The sequence below is a fragment of the Ischnura elegans genome (assembly GCF_921293095.1).
Source record: "Ischnura elegans chromosome 13 unlocalized genomic scaffold, ioIscEleg1.1 SUPER_13_unloc_3, whole genome shotgun sequence".
Taxonomy (NCBI): Eukaryota; Metazoa; Arthropoda; class Insecta; order Odonata; family Coenagrionidae; genus Ischnura; species Ischnura elegans.
Genome location: NW_025791659.1, coordinates 3,932,835 through 3,955,382, shown reverse-complemented (window position 1 = coordinate 3,955,382; position 22,548 = coordinate 3,932,835). Strand labels below are relative to the sequence as shown.

Here is a 22,548-nt window from a genome sequence, read left to right as displayed (position 1 = left end):
TGTACAGGACAGATAAGCATATGAGTTATCAATTGTAGAGAGCAATTATGCCACTGTATTGTAAGGTAATGGCTCCCAGAGCAGAAAACACATTAGTAATCATGATGCACTTATACCATTAATTTCATTTTGTTGGATGTGCTTCAGTTAAAGGAGAATATTTTTTTAAAATAACATAAAGAACTATGGTTATTAAATTATACTATTCATAGAATTACTCTTCATCAATGGTCACAAATGGCAGATTGTAAATTAAAGCACAGAAAAAATTATTTTGAAGTGTGGAAAGGTGATAAATGAAATATGACAAAAGGTGATCTAAATGGCTGAGTAAGATTGGCATTTATTTCAAGAGTACATGAGAAGGCTACGAGTTCAACATCATTACCTGATCACATGTATTGCTTTGATCTTTCAAGAGAAAAGCATTCTTGAAATTCAGTCTGTAAAATGTCAAAGATAGGATTACAAAAGATTGACTTCATTTAACTTACTACGGTGAGACAAAAGGAAAAGTTTTGCAGTACCTATGAAAAAATGTGACTGTAGAGTGGCAATATTTTACAATAGAAAATGACAACATTTTACCATTAAAAAATTGAAAGAGCAAACATATTTGAAAACCAAATTCATAATATATCTTCTAATATAACACATCAATTCATTACAGTGGTATGACAATATTTTAGAAAAGAAAACGACGATATTCAACCATAGAATTATTGGTATGGTTAACATAATTGAATATTAAAATTCGGCAACACATCCTTTAATACACAACATCTAATCACTACTATCACATTATTTCTACGCTATGGACACAATTTCACCGATTTCAACATGGCAAAATTCCTTGCCTTCATTATTAAATCATATTGAGGAATAAGAAGGATATGACTATGGAGAAAAGACCTTTTAGCAGTCAACTTTGAGTGAAAGTTACAGGCAAACTGCCTTCATTCAGTGTGACCTTGCACTCTTTGCTACTGACCTCCATCAAACTGCAAATCAGAAATCCACGACTTCTTCATGCATTCCCCAATATGTGCCAACATCCCTAAACTGTACTTCCTAATGATAATTAAACACTATTTGCGTGGGTGAGAATTAATAATGGGGCTCCTCAACAAATATTTGATACAGGTAAAATGAGAAGAATCGTAAAATCTTTATGACATTTTTGCTGCGGGTATGCATGAAACGTGTGTACAAGTAGGGAATATGAGTAATCCCTTCATACCAGTGGCTGGAAGAATAATGTCCCTCACATGTGTGTACGGAAATGACTCACGAAGCGACTCTTTTGATAGAAAGATTTCCCACATTCGCTGCATGAATAGGATTTCTCCCTTCTATGAATACGTAAGTGAAGGTCGAGGGTGGACTTGCGAGAAAAGGACTTGCTGCAGACAGTGCATGAATGAGGTTTATCTCCCGTGTGTATGCGCATGTGCACGGTAAGGTTAGAACTCTGACTGAATGATTTACAGCATATTGTACATGAAAAAGGCCTCTCTCCTGTGTGGGTACGGATATGTTTGTTGAAGTTGCTACTCTGAAAGAAGGACTTATAGCAAACACTACAGGAATAAGGTTTATCTCTTGTATGTATACGCATGTGCACGGTAAGGTTAGAACTCTGACTGAACGATTTGAAGCAAAATTTACATGAATACGGTCTCTCTCCTGTGTGCGTATTCACATGCTTTCTAAGGGTGTTACTCAGAGAGAATGACTTATTGCAGATGGTGCATGTAAAAGGTTTCTCCCCAGTGTGTATACGCATGTGATTCTTGAGAGAAGAAGCACAAGTGAAACACTTATTACACACACTACATGTATAAGGTCTCTCTCTTGCACTTGAACACTTTCCCTTTCTGATGTCTCTCTCACAAGGGGAGGAATTTGAGGAAACACCTTCCACACATGGGTCAGCTCCTACAGCAGACCTTCTCCCTTTTCTATCCTTTTCTTTCTCCTGAGTCCCTCCGGATATTTCCTTTAGAGGCCCATTTCCTTTTCGCCTCGGCCCTTGTCTTTTACTGTTTGGCCCTTTAACATTTAGCACCATGGATGACTCATAATCAACGACCAAATTGCTGGCACCAAACTGAGTTTCAACGTGTTTCATGAGCTCACTTTTGGTGCTGAATCTATCTGTGCAGTGGTAGCAATTATGTAAAGTCTTGCTTGATCTTTTACCTGGTACAGCATTTTTCACCTCACAATTACTGTACTCATCTTCGTCCCACATAACTGCCTCTGTGGAACTCCTCTTTTTACTGAGTCTGATCATCCTGAGGGTATTAGGGATAATTGGTGCATCACAACCACTTCCACCTCTCGCAACTGACCTTGTGAATCTCACTCCACTGATATTGGATACTTGTTTGTCCATCATCAGGAGCTGAGCAAGATTTTCACTTATCAGCACAAAGAGCACCACAGATTTCCAAGTCTGATTTCCACTGATACTGATGAAGGAATACAGTCTTCCATTAGCTGAATCCCTAAACTTCTTTCCACCAGCTAGGAGCCCTAGAAAAGAATTTTAATAGTTTAAACACTTTAATAGTTTAGTTAGCCATTTCATAGAAAGTAATATGAGGGCATCCCCCGAGTTACGCAAGAGATGTGTTCAGGCAGACTCTGCGTAAGTCGAAATTTACCTAAGTCCAACATTCTGCATCATAGATTTTGTAGGGTGAATTCTCAGCAGAGAAACGCACAATAAATTCTCAGTGAAGTTTCATTCAATTCACTGCGATGTTCATGAACACTTCCCCGTATTTTTACATTCATAGATACAAAATCAATTAACATTAATAAATATAGAGAGTTGCTTCTCCAGCATTGCCAATCAAAATGCCTAACATTATTCCCCAAATTGACCGATCGAATGGATTTGGGAAAGTATGGTATCTCAACGCTACATTACTTAACTGAATACTTAAATTGATACATTATGTTACATTGTGATCTGAGTTTAATCATTATATCTTCTGCCTATTATATATTACGTTGATTGATTAACCTAGTGGTTTCACTGTCACAATTAATATAGAAAGGGTGACGAGTATTACTCGCAAATAACTCATAAAAAATACCAATTATCACTAGAGTAGACTCTCGTTAATACGAACAACGTTGTTACGAAGTTCTCGTTATTACGAAGCAAATCGTTGGTCCTGTCGAAAAGGCCTATCCAAGCTATAGTAAAAGAAACGTTATTACGTATTTTTCGTTTTTACGAAATTACGAACCTAAGTCCCGGTTCCGGCGGTTACAATATGAACTTTATTACGAAGTTAGACGCACAAATCACGGCATTTAGGTGGATATTCAATGCACTTAAGTTTTAATAATCGCGCCACGTTAAAGTTATTCTCGTGTACTGTGCCTACGAGCGTCAATTATGGTTCTTTATTCAGTTTACGCGTTACATCATATAACAGCCTTCATTACTGTGAAGTCGTGGTGACCCACTCATAACCATTAGTAAATTGGATGTACAGTCAATCCTCTTCCTATGCACATTCGATGTACGAATTTTCAGAGATACGAGCATTCATAACTTTCAAATTTCAAATTTGGCGCCTTTCGATTTGACCGATACTACGCGGTTTGGCGCTGTGAAACTCACTGTAATCACCATCTGAATAAGGTATCATTGAATCTGGTGTGAATTTAGGAACTGTTCAGCGTTTCGCCCGTTCTTCGTTACCGCGGGGAGACATTTTTTCGGCTCCGGATGCATCGCAGGCCCCGATGGATCAGGTCGCCACAATCGTGAGTTAGCGCATACGTGTAATGCAGTGTTGCATCCCGCAGGATAACCGTACTCCTCGATAACTTACATGCAGTCCGGTTGGCGAGGGGTGTCCGATTACGGCACAATAGGAGGGGTGGATAATCCTGCGTCAGCACGGTTTAAAGCCAATCGCTGTCCCCCAAACGCACCTCACACCCTCGTCTAGTCATACAACGTTGTCAAATGCACATTCGAGCACCGAAATAAGCCTGACCAACCAAAATAAGCCCATTCTTCGAATCACAAGAACAAGTAATTATCCCTCTAGGTCCTTCACGCTCGTCGTCCCTTCCGGTTATTTTCTTCATGGAACAATTCGCGAGCGTTTCCCTTTCTTACCTGGCTCCCATACCCCCTACCCAGCCCATTGTCTGTTACTGGACAACTCTCGGTGGCCGGACTGTAATTTTATCAACCTTGGAACAAGGTCTTGGGACGCATCTAGTTTGAACATCGGAGTTCATGTGTTCGGGAAGATATCAACCATCGATTGCGTCATGGCGCAGTCTTCTGTTGAAAAACTGAAACGAATTTTCTTGTTTATATATATTTCCGCGTAATTTAATAGCGTTTATAATACACTATTTCTTTCGACGATTCTTAAAAGAAACGTTCTTACGAACTTCGTTATTACGAACATCCAATTTTTCGGCCCCGTGAACTTCGTAATAACGAGAGTCTACTGTATATTCTTAGATACATCACACGCATATTCACTCAATCTTTCATGCACCCAAACATACTTTTATTGTCTCATATCTCAATAAAATGACATGAAAATATCATCATTTAATATTTACTTCATTGGAAACATAGAATGGTATTTCTAATGCACGCAGCTAATTAAAAGTGAGCTTTTATTCAGCCAGCTCCGTCATTAACTTGCAAAAAAGTTGGAGGGGAAAAGCTTTCAATAACGCTGTATTTATTCGCATTGGCACTCAATATGAGAGAACGAAAAAATGCAGCTTTGCAAAATACAACAAGGTAACCCAGTCACCAGAAACATGTAAACAAGTACGCAATTGCCAAAACTCAACATTTCAAGGCATTTACGTGGGTACTAAACAATTCTTTTCCGCAATAGAGATTTCTGCTCGGACTTCATTTTCTTTTAATTCCACAGACGGAAATGTCCAAACTTAAGGATACAATTTTTAAACAGTTGAAAGTCGGGTGTGTATGCTGGGTAACAAGCTGTATCATACAGGAGTGAGCGCAGCCACTTCCATCACTAGAACTGCAAATTTTCACGTCGATTGGTTACTTGGGATTTATAAGTGATTTTTCTACAGAAATTAATGAAACTTCCTTCGAGGAATGATAAAAATGGGTCACCTTGTTTTGTTAAGCACGTAAAAAAATTGATAACTATTCGATATTTTTTCAGCCATTGGGTATATGAACGAATATCCACTTCATCGCGCTCTCATTCGAAAATTAATGTAATCCCTTGAAATAGAGTTTTCACTTACGTAAGTACGGATTTACGTAAGTCGAGACATAATTAACTCGGGGGATGCCTGTACCTGCTTCAAAGAACCAAGATGGGCCACCCTGTTTATCATATGCTCATTTAGAAGTAGGAATGTGAGTATAATGCCTAACTTATATCTTGAACGACTACAAAAAGACCTGTTTTAAGTTAGGTAACTAGGATTAGAAAACAGCTCAGCAACAGGAATGGATAAATGGTCTAAAAACATAGAAAATAGTGGCATTGGAAGAAAGGAAAACACACTATCCACCTTCCCAGAAACTAAGATCTAGAGAAGATATAATGAGGGAGTCAAGGGACAAATATTTAATCTAGCAATTGTCAATAATGCTTCTTTCACGGGAAAGCAAACAATGTGTGGATTCTATGAAGTTTGAGCTGCTATAATTCTTGTTAGATATAGTCGAGCAAACACTCTTCTTATGCTGTACTACACATATTCATTATGGATTTGAAAGCATTAAGGATTTAAATAAACATTCACTTATCATTGCATAAGGTAACAATAAAATGATCACTTATAGACATTACAACAAAATAGATCATGCAGACATGTTCCGAAGTTCCTTCAGAACCAATGCAGGGGAAGGCCAGTCATCTAGAGGAGCGCAATTTTTTGGAAGCTGTTAAACAGTTTCTGAAATATTCAAGTGAGCAGTATACTAGTCCTGTTGTAGAAATTTTGTATCCCACCCTCAATAAAATGGTTATTCTCTAGATACATAAGGGTCTCTCATCTGCGATTCTTTTGGTCAGTGTTCATCAGTGAGTCATCCCATGAAGATGTACACTGGTTTACTCTGCAACATGGTAGGACCACAGAATAGGGACATGGGAATCATAATGGTCACATAAAGAAAAAAAGCATGCAAACTGCTGTGCCCAAGATTCTACCTGAGTTTTATAGATCGGAGGGAGAGATAACCATTTAGGCATAACTGACACCAGCTTCACTGTGAATTGAAGAATACGGACAGCATCTAACTATTATTTTAAATACACCTTCAGCTGTTTTTATTAACTGGCTGGCACGGTTTCGTGAATAATGGGGTGCAGCGGTAAAAAGGCGATATATATGAAGTTAAAGCGATCAGTGTAGATATACTATTTATATATAATAATAGGTAAATAAAATTTAAATTAACGTTGATCAATCCGGTAAATCCCAAAAAATGCAAATAGGCGACACAAAAAAATCAGGTACAAACAAACATAGTAATAACATTTCAGGCATACCTCAGCCCTCCGATTCCACAATTAGAACGCACAGTTCTGATTCCTTGGGGTCCTATTCTGTGGCATATATATTCATATATTGCCGTTGGTAACAGCCAGGAATCCTTCCTATCAATGAGATAAAACAATATTATCAACAGTCATATAAACGCAGGTTGTAGAAAGGAAAATTATTACGAAAAACTATAAGAGGAACATTATGTACAAGATTAGGCAAACACAGGCTTATCTACAGTGTAGCAGTTTTCCACATGGAAACATGTCCACTTAGGAACAAGGACAATGGAAGACTGAAGGCATTCAAGATATGGGAGTGGAGAAGAATTGAAAAGGTAATTAGATGGAGAAGATGATCGAAGTGTTGAACACGGTTTGTGATAAGTGGTGTCTTCTAGATAAGATATGGAGGAAACAGAAGATATGGATGGAGTGAGTACACATTGAGCCGGGAGAAAATGTTGAAAACAGTTTTTGAGGGTAAAATGCTGGGTAAACGATGAAGAACGAGGAAGAGTATAAGATTTTTTCTTTCTTTCGCAAATTGATGAGAGGACAGCCATAGGGTAGGGGAGACTCCCAGAATACTCCATGGAAACATGCCTTATCAGTAAAATGTTGAAGTTATTATGTTAAAATCAAGTTGAATGTAAGTTTATTGTTTGGCGCTGCAACATCAATTTTGTAGTTATGTACGTTACTAAGAGAGTCAACAAACAGAGAGAACCTAGAAAAGATAAAACAGTTATTGTAATGTTTCTATAATAAATTAATGTGCTCAAGAATATATAAAATTCAATAGGTTATGGACGCAGCACGCCCAGCTCACGCTAGTTGTTTTTATACACGTATGGAGTTGCAAGCAAGATTGTGATAATTACGTCAAGTCAAAGTTTGCTGTGAAGTCTCGTTAATTCAGCGTTCTTTAAGAATGGATTTGGCAAAGCACTTCAAACGCCTGGCTGGAGAGGCGGACTGGCCAATTTGGAAGAGGAAATTGCAGGATTTGAAAGATTACCACGAAGGAGGCCTAGATGGCATTGATGGAAAATTGGTGAAACCCGACCCTCTGTCGCCTAACGCTACGGAAGATGAAAACAAAGAGCACAATAAAGTAAGAGATTTATTCTGTAAGGCAAATAGTTACTCAAAGTAAATCATTTCAAGTTCAGTGACTGACGTAATTTATGAGAAAATCATGGACAAAGAAACTAAGCGAGAGGCGTGTGAGGTATTAAAGTCTAATTTTGAGGCATCATCCAAAGACCAGCTGTTCAAAATATGTACCGAGTTTTTTGTGTTTAGCCGGATTAATGGAGAGGATGTTTCAACTCATGCCCAATTTCATTACCCAGTTGTTTATATACGAGTGAAATTTTAGGGAGAGCACTATCACAGAGGGAGACTCTGCAGGAGACACATTTTTCGTGAAGAGCGGAAAACCAAGGTCAAGTCAAAGTTGGAAGAGGTCAAAAGGAAATGACACTTGCAACTACTGCAAGAAGAAAGGGCATTGGGTTAAGAATTGCGAGAAAAGGATTGCAGATGGAAGACCGGTGAAGAAGAACGTCACAAAGGTTGCACACAGCAATTATGTCGACACCAAATGTGCAATAACTCTAGAATGCAATGAAGTGTTTGCAACGGAGTTGCATTCAACAGATTGGTGGATTGACAACGGAGCAACAAAACACATAACAAATTCTTTTGTGTATTTTAGTGAATTTAAGGTGTTCAAGATTCCTAATTCAGTAAAAGCAGCGGGCAAAGAGAAGCTTCAGGCTGTTGGGAAAGGGACTATAAAGATTTTGTCCAAAGTGGAGGACAAAGTTTTGCAATTGGAGCAACGAGATGTTTGGTACGTTCCTGAAACTTCGAAAAACTTATTTTCTGCTCTTTCAGCTCATGACAGAAATAAGAACAGTAAGTTTTGGTCATTGGCAACGAGGTGTTGGTTTCAAGTGAACAACCAAAACATTGTTTGTGGATCAAGAAAAGTCGGAGGAACTCTCTTCGAAGCAGAGATAACCCCGATTCTTCCAGAGAGTGAAGAAGGCGTAAATGTTGTTGTAGCTGATGGTTCGGTACTTATCACGAAAGGTGGGGACAGCAAGATAAGCGACATGTGAGAGAGATGCTCAAGAGAGAGTTGGATATCACTGAGAAGATGATGAAAGAATGTTGTGAGCCCTGCATTTTCGGCAAGTCACATCGTCTCCCGTTTGGCACTCTGAGAAAGCAACAAGACCTGGAAAACTTTTTTCATCTGATGTTGTAGGCCCATTTTGCGAATTTGTAGTAAAAAACGATTTCTAGTTGTGTTCAAGGAAAGCTACACAAAGTTTCCTTATGGCTTCGTATTTAAACAAAAGTCAGATGTCAAAATTCTTTTGAAACAGGTCTTTGCACATGCAAAGACATTTGGGCATAACATTAAAGAGCTACTCAGTGACAATGGAGGAGAATTTGATTGTGAAGAGATTAAGCACATTCTAGCAGAGAGTGGATTCACACAGAGACTGACAGCGCCATACACACCTCAGCAGAATCGCGGCAGTGAGCGTGAGAACAGAACAATCGTCGAGATGGCAAGGACCTTTAAGCACTCAAACAGTGAAGTTGAATATCCTGATGCAATATGGGCAGAGCTAGTGACAACAGCCACTTAAATTCTTAACAGAACAGGAAAATTGTCAGAAGATGAAGTCAGTCCATATGAATTGTGGATGGGAAAGAAACCAAGAATAATTATCCGCGTATCATTGGATCTTCCTGCTATGTTCACATTCCATCCAAAAAGAAGGGAAAGATGGATAAGAGGGCAGTGAAAGGATTCCTCGTAGGATACGATGGAGATGAGCGATATAGAGTTTACGTTCCAACTAACAACAGATATCCTGTCCAGAGATGTTCAATTCCAAGAGAGAATTAAAGAATGTAAGGACGAAGTCAAGCCACCATTCAAAGATATCCGGCATAGAGACGAATTTGAGGAAAAGAAGCAAGAAGAGCCACAGATCGACATTGAGAAAAAATCATCAATGAGTGATGACTTGGTGAAGGTGAATCAGATACAGATAAGGAATAAAAACTTAGAGCACATATCTGAAAGAATTTTGAGAAATAGATCAACCTTGAAGAGACCGAAACATCTTGAAGACTACACCATGAGAGTGGAGGAGTTCTTCAACCAAGTGATGGAGGATCCTGAGACCTTTGAAGATGCACTGAGAAGGGAGGATTCAGTCCAGTGGAAGAAAGCCATGGATCCTGAAATTGCCTCAATGATAGCATTTCAAACCTGGATTTTGACAGAGCTTCAACCAGTTGCAAAGGCAATTCCATTAAATGGCATTTCGACTCAAGAAAAATCCAGACGGCAGCATTGACAAGTACAAGGGGAGATTGGTTGTTAAGGGATTCAGTCAACGTTATGACATCGATTATAGCAAAACATTCAGGCTGGTATCAAAGATGGGAACTATATGCTCAATGCTAAGCATTGCAGCAAGTAAGAGGATGCACCTGAAACAATTTGACGTTTTGACAGCATTCCTTTATGCAGAACTTGAATAAACCATTTTCATGAAACAGCCTCAACATATATGAAGATGAAACAAGCAAGGTTTGTCTGCTGAAGAGAAGTCTTTATGGACTAAAGAAAGCACCCAGATGCTTGAATAAGCGACTCAGATCATTACTGCATCAACATGAGTTTAAAGCCAGCGATGCCGATCCATGTTTATACATTTGAGAGAGGAATAAGAAGATCATACAAGTGATCTATGTAGATGATTGTTTGATGGCAGCAACAAATATACAAGAGATGGAAGATTTTATTAAAGAATTGAAGAAATAGTTCAAAATTATTTCAAAGCAAGCAAGCTATTTTCTGGGCCTTGAAATTCAACAAGAAGAGAGGTTCATTGAGATAAGTCAAAGAACAAATGCAAAGAAAATTTTAGAGTGCTTCAATTTCTCAGAATATCGGCCATTATCAACCCCAATGCTGAAAGGTGCAGAACTTTCCACATCAGGGAAAGATGACAAGGCACCAAGGTTTCCCTACAGCCAGGCCATTGGAGCTCTGATGTATTTTATGCTTGGCACAAGACCAGACTTGGCTCATAGTGTCAGATTCCTTTCGAGGACACTCGAAAATCCAACTCAAGCAGATGTGGCAAGAGTCAAGAGAGTTTTCAGATACATAGCTGGGACATTGGATCTGGGGATAGCATATCGAAGCAATGTAAATGAGGGTTTCCTGGATGTCTACAGTGATGCAGATTTTGGAGGATGCATTTCAACGGGTCGTTCAACCTCTGGAGTCATCGTTAGGTATGCAGGAGGAGCGATTTCATGGATGAGCCAACGACAAGCTGTTGTAGCAACTTCAACAACGGAAGCAGAGATCATTGCAGAAATGAAGGAGCCAAAGAGGCAATTTGGCTTATTAAACTGTTCAGAGGAATAATACAACTTAAAAAAAGTTGCAGTCATTCAAGTTGACAACTCAGCAGCGGTGAGACTGGCTAAAAACCCCGAGTTTCATCGCAGGACAAAATATATTTCCATTAAGCACTTTTTCATCAGAGAGATAGTGACGGAAGGCAAGCTTGAAGTTCAACAGATCTCCACAGAACATCAAGTGGCTGATATCATGACGAAGCCGTTGCCAATGAAACGTCTGAAGATCCTGTCTGTGAAAACAGGGCTGATGTTAGGTAGAAAGGACAATGAGCAATTACTTTGTGCTTTTGTTAGTTGAGACAGTAATTGTATGTTTTTCAGTATTTCTTCATGTCGTTAAATTCAACATTAGTTTACAAGTGTTGGAGTTATTATGTTAAAATCAAGTTGAATGTAAGTTTAGAGATGGCGCTGCCACGTCGATCTAGTAGTTATGTACGTTACTAAGAGTAAACAAACAGAGAGAACCTAAAAAAAGAAAGACTAGACTGTGCAGTTAAAACAGATTTATTGTAACATTTCTCTAATAAATTAATGTGCTCAAGAATATATAAAATTCAATATGAAATACTTAAGTAATAACCACCTATGTATACATATGCAATTGGAACAAATCTAATGAAATCATGATTATCTCATCAAGAAATGAGACTTAATAATTATAATAACACACATGTTTATAATTCCATACTTTGACCATCAGCCCACAAAATATTCACCAAAAATGTTAATAGACCAAAAATTTCATTTTCTATAAGTAGTACCATGATAGAAACAAGAGTTAAGCTTAAAAAAGACAATATTAAGTTCTGAAAGACAGAGAGTTTGATAAGAAAAAGAAGGTTTGGGAAATAGGCATGGCAGCGGGGATTTCTGATGGTGATTTCCAAAGATCAAACTTAGCTAAAATGGGTAAAAGTTATACATTTGTATGCAGAACAAGCTCATAATTTTAAAAAATTTCAAATTAACAATAATTTAAAATTGTATCAAATTCACCAAACTACTCCAGAGCAAATGGTCAGGTGGAAATAACTGTCCAAACACCTAAAAAAGTTAATTATAAAAGATAAGAAGCTAATAAAGTTATACCAATAGCATTACTATCAATTATTATCAAGAATACATAATAAATTCCATGTCCCAGCACTCTCAGGTTGATTCAATCTATACAGATTTTTCAAAGGCATTTGATAAAATTAATCATAAAATTCTAATTGCTAAACTAAAAGCATATGGCATAAGTGGTCAACTTCTAGCCTGGGTTGAAAGTTACCTACATGATAGGAACTTGTATGTTAAAGTGAGCGGAGTTCTGTCCTCTGTCTTCACTGCCAATTCTGGTGTACCACAAGGGTCGCATTTGGGGCCACTTCTGTTCCTAATGTATATTAATGATATCAACTTCCCCCTGCATCCATTCAAGTACTTACTATATGCTGATGATTTAAAAATTTATGGCTGCATCCGATCACTTGAGGATTGTAACAAATTGCAAAATTGTCTCTACAAATTTGAAAAATGGTGTAATGATAACCTCATGGCACTAAACGCATTAAAATGTAATGTAATAACCTTTCATAAAATTAAGTCTCCAATTATGTACGACTATAGCTTAAATAATGCTACTATCTCTAGAGTTAGTAGAATATGTGACTTAGGTGTTACATTTGATTCATCCCTGACATTTCAGTATCATATCCAATCCATAGTCATAAAAGCTACTAAAACAATGGGTTTCATATTCAGAATTTCAAGAGATTTTGATAATATTCATACTTATAAGATCCTCTATTGCACTTTAATCCGCCCTATTCTTGAGTATGCCTCTATTGTATGGTCCCCGTTCTATAACATTCACATCAAAGCTATTGAGAGTGTGCAACGCAGATTCATTAGATTAGTATCCTACAGATTTAATATCCTCCCTATTATTTATGACTTAACACTATCCCTTCTTAATCTGTTACCTTTGGCAACCCGTCGATTACACCTGGACATAACATTCCTTCACCGTCTACTGCATGGAGACATTGACTCTGTTCATCTGGTAGAAATGATCCCTTTCCATGTCCCCATTTTAAACACTAGGCAAACATTCATGTTTTCACTCCCTCATTCTAATAGAAATTACGCCTTCCACTCACCCTTAACCAGAACTATGCGGAGCATTAACTACAAATGTAGTAACATTGACCTTTTTAATTTAAATCCAAAGAATTTAAGGAGGAAGCTGCCTTTGTTTGTGCAATGACTTGGATGATTTGTTCTTGTGCATGGTGATAGTGTCTGTTTCCACTGTTTGAGAGATGTGTGACTGTTCAATCTGTTATTCTTGACTGCTGTGTTTGTTTTTTCTATTGTTGGTTTTTGCAGCAAGTTTGTGCGATTGTTCCTGTATTTTTGGGAGCATTGGAAATGTTTCAATCTTGTGTTAATTTGTGCATTTTTGTAATTGGGTGGTTTTCCCGTCAATAAACTATTATTATTATTATTACTTAAGCATTGTAACACTCCAGTGGTAGGAAGCAACTCAACCTACCAATTATTAATCAATTAAAGGCTAACTACTTAACTACCAATCTCTAAACACCTATCAATCAAGTTAAGGTTAACGGCTTAAGTACTAATCCCTAAACACCTATTACCACCAAACATCCCAAAAAGGAAAGGATATGAAAACTTATGTATTGCAAGAACAAAATATCTCAAAATAGTACCATAATGGAAACCAACATGATGTACAGACAAAAAGACTCAATATTAAATTAAAAGTGAATGAGAAAGTGTATTTGTGTGACAAGATAAAGAAGGTTTGGGAAATGGGCATGACAGTGGGAATTGCTGATACACCAGGACCTTAAATTGAATTAGTTTGCATACACTAGGTGAGATGTGTACAAGTGAAGAGTTGTGCATTGGGATGGAGGGAGTTACTGATACTCCCATACCATACTCTCTTAACATATATACAATACAATGTAAAGGTTATACTCGTTTAATATATATACAATGCAATGTAAAGGTTAAGAACTAAATTACCAATCTCTGAACACCAGTTGGCCTTGGTAGCAGCAGCTTATGCCCTCCCAACCCAAACAAGAGGTCACCAGTTCAAGTCCTGCCTCAGCAAGTTTCTCCTACCTAGAGCATGGTTGTTTGTGTACGTATAATTGTGAAATGCGTTGAAAACCCCGATATAAAATGGCCAATATGAACAGTATTTGGTGGTTTGGGATTAAATAAAAAAATAATAAAATAAAAATAAATAGAATCATTACTTTACTTTAATATGAATACACTCAGAACAAACCACCACCTTTGAATGCGTGAAGTTAACAACAGCTACAAATTTGTTGATGAGTTGGATGTAGGTGTCCCATATGTGAGTGCTAACTATCAGGTCAAAAAAGTAGAACAAGTCGTTCCGACAGCATTGTACTAATTTTACGTACGTCTCGACATACCTAAATCTGTACTTACGTAAAGGATAACCATATTTCAAGTGATTACATTAATTAAATCATTTTAAATTATTACAAAATTGGCGAAACCCGAGCCTCTGTCGCCTTATGCAACGGAAGATGAAATCAAAGAGCACAAGAAGGTCAAAGATTTATTCCGTATGGCAAATAGTTACTCAAAGTCAATCATTTCAAGTTCAGTGACTGACGTAATTTATGAGAATATCATGGACAAAGAAACAGCGCAAGAGGCGTTGGAGGTATGAAAGTCAAATTTTGAGGCATCATCCAAAGACCAGCTGTTCAAAATATGTACCGAGTTTTTTGTGTTTAGCTGGATTAATGGAGAGGATGTTTCGACTCAAACCACGAGATTAAAAAATTTGTGGTTCGAGCGAAATAATGGCTTGAAAGCCTAAAATGAAAATGCGCTGCCAGACCTGATGTTAGTTAGTAATGTCTTGCAAATTTGACCGGGTTAATACGAGAATTTCAGATCCAGCTAGATGTTATTGTCGAAATCTGAAGAAAAGACTTTTGAGGAGCTGATCACCCAGTTGTGTATGTACGAGCGAAATTTTAGGAATAGCGCTAGCACAGAGACGAAGTGTTTGCAACAGAGATGCATTCAATAGATTGGTGGATTGACAACGGAGCAACAAAACACATAACAAATTCTTTTGCGTATTTCAGTGTATTTAAGGAGTTCAAGATTCCTAATTCAGTTTAAGCAGCGGGCAAAGAGAACCTTCAGGCTGTTGGGAAAGGGACTTTAAAGATTTTGTCCAAAGTGGAGGGCAAAGTTTTGCAATTGGAGCAACGAGATGTTTGGTACGTTCCTGAAATTTCGAAAAACTTGGTTTCTGCTCTTTCAGCTCATGACAGAAATAAGAACAGTAAGTTTTGGTCATTGGCAACGAGGTGTTGGTTTCAAGTGAACAACCAAACCATTGTTTGTGGATCAAGAAAAGTCGGAGGAACTCTCTTCAAAGCAGAGATAACCCCGATTCTTCCAGAGAGTGAAGAAGGCGTAAATGTTGTAGCTGATGGTTCGGTACTGCAATTGTATCACGAAAGATGGGGACAGCAAGATAAGCGACATGTGAGAGAGATGCTTAAGATAGAGTTGGGTATCACTGAGAAGATGATGAAAGAATGTTGTGAGCCCTGCATTTTCGGCAAGTCACATCATGTACCGTTTGGCACTCGGAGAAAGGACACAAGACCTGGAGAACTTTTTTCTTCTGATGTTGTAGGCCCATTTTGCGAATCTTTTAGTAAAAAACGATTTCCGTTTGTGTTCAAGGATAGATTCACATAGTTTCGTTATGGCTTCGTAATTAAACAAAAGTCAGATGTCAAAATTGTGTTTAAATAGGTCTTAGCACATGCAAAGACACTTGGGCATAACATTAAAGAGCTACTCAGTGACAATGGAGGAGAATTTGATTGTGAAGAGATTAAGCACATTCTAGCAGAGAGTGGAATCACACAGAGACTGACAGCGCCATACTCACCTCAGCAGAATGGCGGCAAAGAGCGTGAGAATAGATCAATCGTCGAGACGGCAAGGATCTTCAAGCACTCAAACAGTGAAGTTGAATATCCTGATGCAATATGGGCAGAGCTAGTGACAACAGCCATTTACATTCTTAACAGAACACCAAAATCGTCAGAAGATGGAGTCAGTCCATATGAACTGTGGATGGGAAAGAAACCACGAATCAAACATCTGCGTATCATTGGATATTCCTGCTATGTTCACATTCCATCCCAAAAGAGGGGAGAGATGGATAAGAAGGCAGTGAAAGGATGCCTAGTAGGATATGACGGAGATGAGCGATACAGAGTTTACGTTTCAACTTACCACAGAGTAATCCTGTCCAGAGATGTACAATTCCAAGAGGGATAAAGAATGTAAGGACGAAGTCTAGCTACCATTCAAAGATATCGGGCCTAGAGACGAATAAGAGGAAAAGAAGCAAGAAGAGCCACAGATCGACATTGAGAAAGAATCATCAATGAGTGATGTAGAATCACTTGGTGAAGGTGAATCAAATACAGATAAGGAAGAATACTCCGAGCACGTATCTGAAAGGCAATTCCATGTAAATGGGTATTTCGACTAAAAAAAATCCAGACGGCAGCATTGACAAGTACAAGGGGACATTGGTTGTTAAGGGATTCAGTCAACGTCATGACATCGATTGTAGCAAATCTTTCAGTCCGGTAGCAAAGATGGGGACTACACGCTCAATGCTAAGCATTGCAGTAAGTAAAAAGACGCACCTGACACAATTTGACGTGTCGACAGCATTCCTTTACTTGTAGAAACCATTTTCATGAAACAGCCTCAAGGATATGAAGATGGAACAAGAAAGGTTTGTCAGCTGAAGAGAAGTCTTTATGGACTTAAGCAAGCACCCAGATGCTCGAATAAGCGACTCGGATCATTCCTGCATCAACGTGGGTTTATGGCTAGCGATGCCGATCCATGTTTATACATTCGAGAGAGGAATAAGAAGATCATACTAGTGATCTATGTAGATGATGGCTTGATGGCAGCAACAAATATACAAGTGATGGAAGATTTTATTAAAGAATTGAAGAAATAGTTCAAAATTATTTCAAAGCAAGCAAGCTATTTTCTGGGCCTTGAAATGCAACAAGAAGAGAGGCTCATTACGAAAAATGAAAGAGCATAGGCAAAGAAAATTTTAGAACGCTTCAATTTTTCAGAATATAGGCCAGTACTCTCAGGTCAAAAAAAGTAGAACAAGTCGTTCCGACAGCATTGTACTAATTTTACGTACGTCTCGACATACGTAAATCCGTACTTACGTAAGTGATAACCGTATTTCAGGTGATTACATTAATTTTCGAATGGGAGCACGATGAAGTAGATATTCACTCGTATACCCAATGGCAGAAAAAATATCGAATAGTTAACGAGTTTTTTACATGCTAAACAAAACAAAGTGACCCATTTTTATCATTCCTCGAAGGAATTTTCATTAATTTCTGTAGAAAAATCACTTATAAATCCCAAGTAACCAATCAACGTGAAAATTTGCATTTCTAGCGATGGAAGTGGCTGCGCTCACTCCTGTATGATACAGCTTTTTACATAGCATACACACCCGACTTTCAAGTATTTAAAAATTGTATCCTTAAGTTTGGACATTTCCGTCTGTGGAATAAAAAGAAAATTAAATCCATGCAGAAATCTTTATTGCGGAAAAGAATTGGTTAGTACCCACGTAAATGAATTGACATTTTGAGTTTTGGCAATGAACGCTGCAAATATTGAAGAAACAGTTGACACAGGATATTAATTGCTTATTTGTTTACATGTTTATGGCGACTGGGTTACTGTATTTATTTTGCAAAGATTTTATTAAGCTGCAGTTTCTCGTTCTCTCATATTGTGTGCCAATGGAAATGAATTCAGCATTAATAAAAGCTTTTCCCCACTAACTTTGTTAGAAGTTAATGACAGAGTTGGCTGAATAAAAGCTCACTTTTAATTAGCTTTGTGCATTAGAAATACTCTTCAATGTTACCAGCGAAGTAAATATTCCAATGATGATATTTTCACGTCATTTTATTGAGATATGAGAGAATGAAAGTATGTTTGCGTGCATGAAAGATCAAGAGCATGTGCTTGTGAATGTATCTAAGAATTTCTTGTGTTATTTGCTCTTAATCCTCAACACCCCTCCTACGTGTATAAACTGCAACAGTGAAACCACTAGATTCATCAATAACATAATATATATAAGGCAGAAATATAATGACTAAAGGCAAGTAGACAATGCATACTATGGGCCCTTAGATCGCAATTAACCAATTCAAGTATTCAGTTTCGTTATGTAGTGTTGAGGCACTGTACTTCCCCAAATCAAAACGCGATCGGTCAATTCGAAGAATAATATTATGCATTTTGATTGAAAATGCTCAAGATACAACTCCCAGACTATATTTATCATCATCATGCTATGTAAAGAATATCTTCCTGAGGGAAGGATATAGTGTGAATCACTATATTGTTACTGTAGTTAGTCGATGGTTACTGATTTTCTATAGCAATTTATTGTTAAACAACAATACAGAGCAGTATTGGTAATAAGGCAATACCATAACAGGCACCTGGTGAGACCAATTAAAGAGGGCATTTATCAGCATAACCAATGAAAATTGATTAGCACAAAATAATTAGGCAGCTTCAAAACATACATCATGAACATCCCCCAACGACAACACTAAAAGTAGCATTTAGAACAAATGAATACAATCACTTCATTGATAGAGGCAAAGAGAGAGAGAATATATCGGAACTCAAAAGGTTATTCACAAGCACAAAATAATCAGGGAGCTTCAAGGGGATTGTCACGATAATCCCCCCAAATCTCAACGTTAAAAGAAGCATTATGAACCAATAGAAATAAATAGTACATTATTTCAATAAAAGAGTGTCTATCAGCACAAGAAAAACATGGTCAGACGCACAAAAAAATCAGAGGGCTTAAAAAATGTCTTTAGAACACCACAGATTTCGGAACTTAGCATTATTATTTATTGGAAATAGATAGTACTTGATTGCCATTGAAGAGAGAGCCAAATCAGCATGGCTAAAGCAAACTCATAGGCAAAAAATGATCAGACATTTTTTAAAGAATGTTAGGAGCATTCACCAATACTCAGCAATAGAAGAATCATTATAAACATATGGAAATGGGCAGTACATAATCGCATACAATAAGAGGGCTTGATAGCACTCAAAAACATGTTCATAAGTACAAATTAATCAGGGAGCTACAAAGGAAATACCATGAGCATCACTCAAAGGAGAGCACTTACAAAAAAATTATCTACAAATGGAAATAAGCTCTTCATGGTGACCATTAAAGACAGCAACTATGGTATTCAAGACAATTGAAAAGATTTTTCAGAAGCACAAAACCGTTACGCAATTTCAAAAATATGAACATTCCCCAATGGTCACCAGTAAAAAATTACTGGACTAATGCAAATTGGAACTTTATCAACACTCAAAAGAAAAATTAAAAGAACAACACAATAAGGAAACTTCAAAGGATATGTCATGATAATACCCCAAAACTCAGTGTTAAAAGAAGCTTTACATAGAACTTGATAGTGGTGCTTCATAATGGCAATGACAGAGAGAGTTTATGAAAACTCTCTCGAAAAGCACACGAAAAGGATTTTTATGAGCACATTGTAATCGGGCAGCTTCAGAGCACATATGTCGAGAATTCCCCACTAATTTGCACTCAAGGAAGCATTATAAAGAAATGAAACTATGCACTTTAAAATGACAGTCAAAGTTATCATTCATCAGCACTTAAAAAAATGTTCACTAGCACAAATAAATTAGGGAGCCTGAAAGGAAAAGTCAGGAGATTCTACAAATACTCAGCACTAATAAAATATTGAGAAAAAATGGAAATAGGCAATTAATGAGATCGTCTATGAGCAATAGAAATGCTAACTCACAAGCAAAACTATCAGGCAATTCCAAAATATTGTCATGAGCATTCACAAATGCCCAGCACTAAAAGAACCAGCACGAACAAATGGAAAGAGATACATAATTCATGATAGCAATTACAAAGGGCGTTCATGAGCACCCATTTAACTTACCAGCATTCCACCTAATGAATGAAACAAAGGATGAGTCAACCATCACCCTGAATTGTTTACGACAAACGAACTTATGCTTATATCGATCACGTCAAGTCTCATGTCATGTTATTTGATATCGAGTCAGCCTACATTATTAACCGAGACATCGAACAGAACCATGATGCTCTCCAACGAAATAATGTTGATACATTAGGCCGGATACATATAACTCACATTTTCATTGTTGATGAGCAGGCTTTAGCATTACGTCGTCCTAAACCGCAGTGTCACTCATAAATTTTTCAAGTGAAAAACCAAATTTTAGGAACTATCAGATATAAACGTTCAAGACAAGGTCGCAAATTATTTAGATATATTTAAATATTCTTATTAGACACCACATACCAGAACAGATATTTTGCTTTCACAATCCTCTACATTACAAACATAAAGTCAAATTTTAAAATGCAAGTGAATTGATACGTTGATGTTCAATTGTAATTGCAACCGTTAGAGGTTTATTGCCTTTACACTTATGATAATTTTATTTTGTCGCTAATTTTCCCAAATATTATTCATAGCCAATACATACAAATGTTGAAATTTTAAACGATTACATTGTGAGAGTGAAAAGATTTCCGCGACACTGACTGAGAAGAATGAGAAACTGGAATCGTCACTTAATACAAATGGTATTCCTATCATTCATCGGGAGTAAAAACACAAAGATTCATGGTTGGTAGCATGGTTTAAATACCAGCGATCGCTTAGAAAACATAACCAAAATAACCAGAGAACAACTGAGAAATGTATGTAGACATACTCAAACATCTAGACTAGCTATTTACACCAAGAAAATAATCTTAGTACAAGAGAAACTAGATGCATGACGTTACTACGAGGTTCTTATTAAAATTGTGCATTTTAAGAGACCCATCACCACAAAGACACACGGGCAAATCGCTCATTACTCACAGTCAAAAATAAGGATTATATACACGAATACGTATTCCGTGCTAGGTCATTAGAACACAAGATTATGTTATTATTTCCTCAAATTAAGACAGGCATTAATGGAGCCAGCACTCAACCACCAGCCAGCAACCAAAACCATAGCCATGAACATGCATGTTCATGACCATAGCAAATAAGCGTGTCTTTCGATTAAGGCCAACAACAACACGTTAATATAAATAGCATGACCACTTACTTGTTTATAAACAGAAAATAGCCTCGAGTAATAGAATTTCCGGCATCAATATGATTCCAATAGGAATGTTTAATTATCAGAACAATATCCCTCGAAACACACAAAACAGAGAATTATCTTTCTCCGGGGCATACACAATGTCTCTGCATGCGCCCGCTCAGGATGTAATCGACGGTAGTGATGAGCGATATATCGCTAACTGTGATTGAATCACCGTTACTGAAAAGTAGCAGTCACTGTCGGTGATTCAATATTCGAAATCACCGTGATCGGTGATTCAATCACTGGATTCGGTGATGATAGCGCTGGCTACTAACAAGTGATATGCGATATATCGCCACCTGTGATTGAATAGAAGTAGCCGATCACTGCCGGTGACAAAATCACCGAATGCCCGAAATCACTGCCCGTCACTGCCGGTGATTGAATCACCGAATGCTCGAAATCACTGCCGGTGACTAAATCACCAAATACTCGAAATCACTGCGACTGTGAATACGGTGAAGTTAGCTTCGGCAGCTACCATGATGCTACCAACAGTAAAATAACGACGTCTTATTCATATTTAATGATAAATAAGACATTCTGTGCGAAATATACAGCTGAAGCTTTGAATTATGATGGTTTGATTATAAATACGTACAAAAAATGATTGCCCCTTATCAATTCTTCTACCACATCAAATTTACTTTATTGTTGTAATATAAACTCGGAATCAGAACTATTCCCTCAAAAAAATATTTTGTCTAATTTTACAACTTTCTATAAGTTTATTTGTTCCTATTGAGAAGAGCTCATTCCTTGGAATTGGACAAAGTAGCAGGAATAGCAGCGCCACAAATCACCGATGACTTTAAAGAGTGATTCACCTCGGTGATCGCAATCACAGTTAAGAATCACCGTTACTGATGAGTAGCAGTCACAGGTAACGAAGTGATCCGAAAATCACAGTTCCGCTCATCACTAATCGACGGTCGCTAGGCTCGACACTATCGACTCAAAAGTCGAGATGCAAGGACATCAACAGATCGATATCAAAATTCGATCGGCGGGAATTTTTGGAATAGATATACCCTGAAGCGTTGATTACACATACAAGACATGATTTCTTTAGTTTTACTATTAAAAAACATATTAGTTGATTAAAAGCACAAAAATTTAATCTTGCTGTCATATAAAAGGGTTTCGAATTAAATCATAAGTAAGACTGTACCCA

General features: G+C 37.5%; 2 protein-coding genes across 2 annotated transcripts in view; both read right to left on the bottom strand.

The window, feature by feature from the left end:
• The window catches only part of LOC124172971 (zinc finger protein 268-like), a 110,905-nt gene extending 89,400 nt beyond the window's left edge, over positions 1 to 21,505 (bottom strand). Inside the window, exon 1 of the mRNA XM_046552500.1 lies at positions 21,333 to 21,505. The gene's annotated coding sequence lies outside the window, so the exon portion shown is untranslated. The remainder of the gene's footprint in view (positions 1 to 21,332) is intronic.
• Positions 320 to 16,169, bottom strand: LOC124172931 (zinc finger protein 239-like). The gene is made up of 3 exons (XM_046552453.1): positions 15,994 to 16,169; positions 6,546 to 6,653; positions 320 to 2,538 (listed from the first exon to the last, which is right to left on the bottom strand). The coding sequence occupies exon 3, from the start codon at positions 2,399 to 2,401 to the stop codon at positions 1,265 to 1,267; it is 1,137 nt and encodes a 378-aa protein (XP_046408409.1). The 5' UTR covers positions 2,402 to 2,538; positions 6,546 to 6,653; positions 15,994 to 16,169; the 3' UTR covers positions 320 to 1,264.
• Positions 21,506 to 22,548: the final 1,043 nt, after the last annotated feature.

Bases quoted from the DNA above. Each gene is read 5' to 3' on its own strand.
- LOC124172931 (XM_046552453.1), bottom strand. From the start codon at position 2,401: ATGATGGACAAACAAGTATCCAATATCAGTGGAGTGAGATTCACAAGG.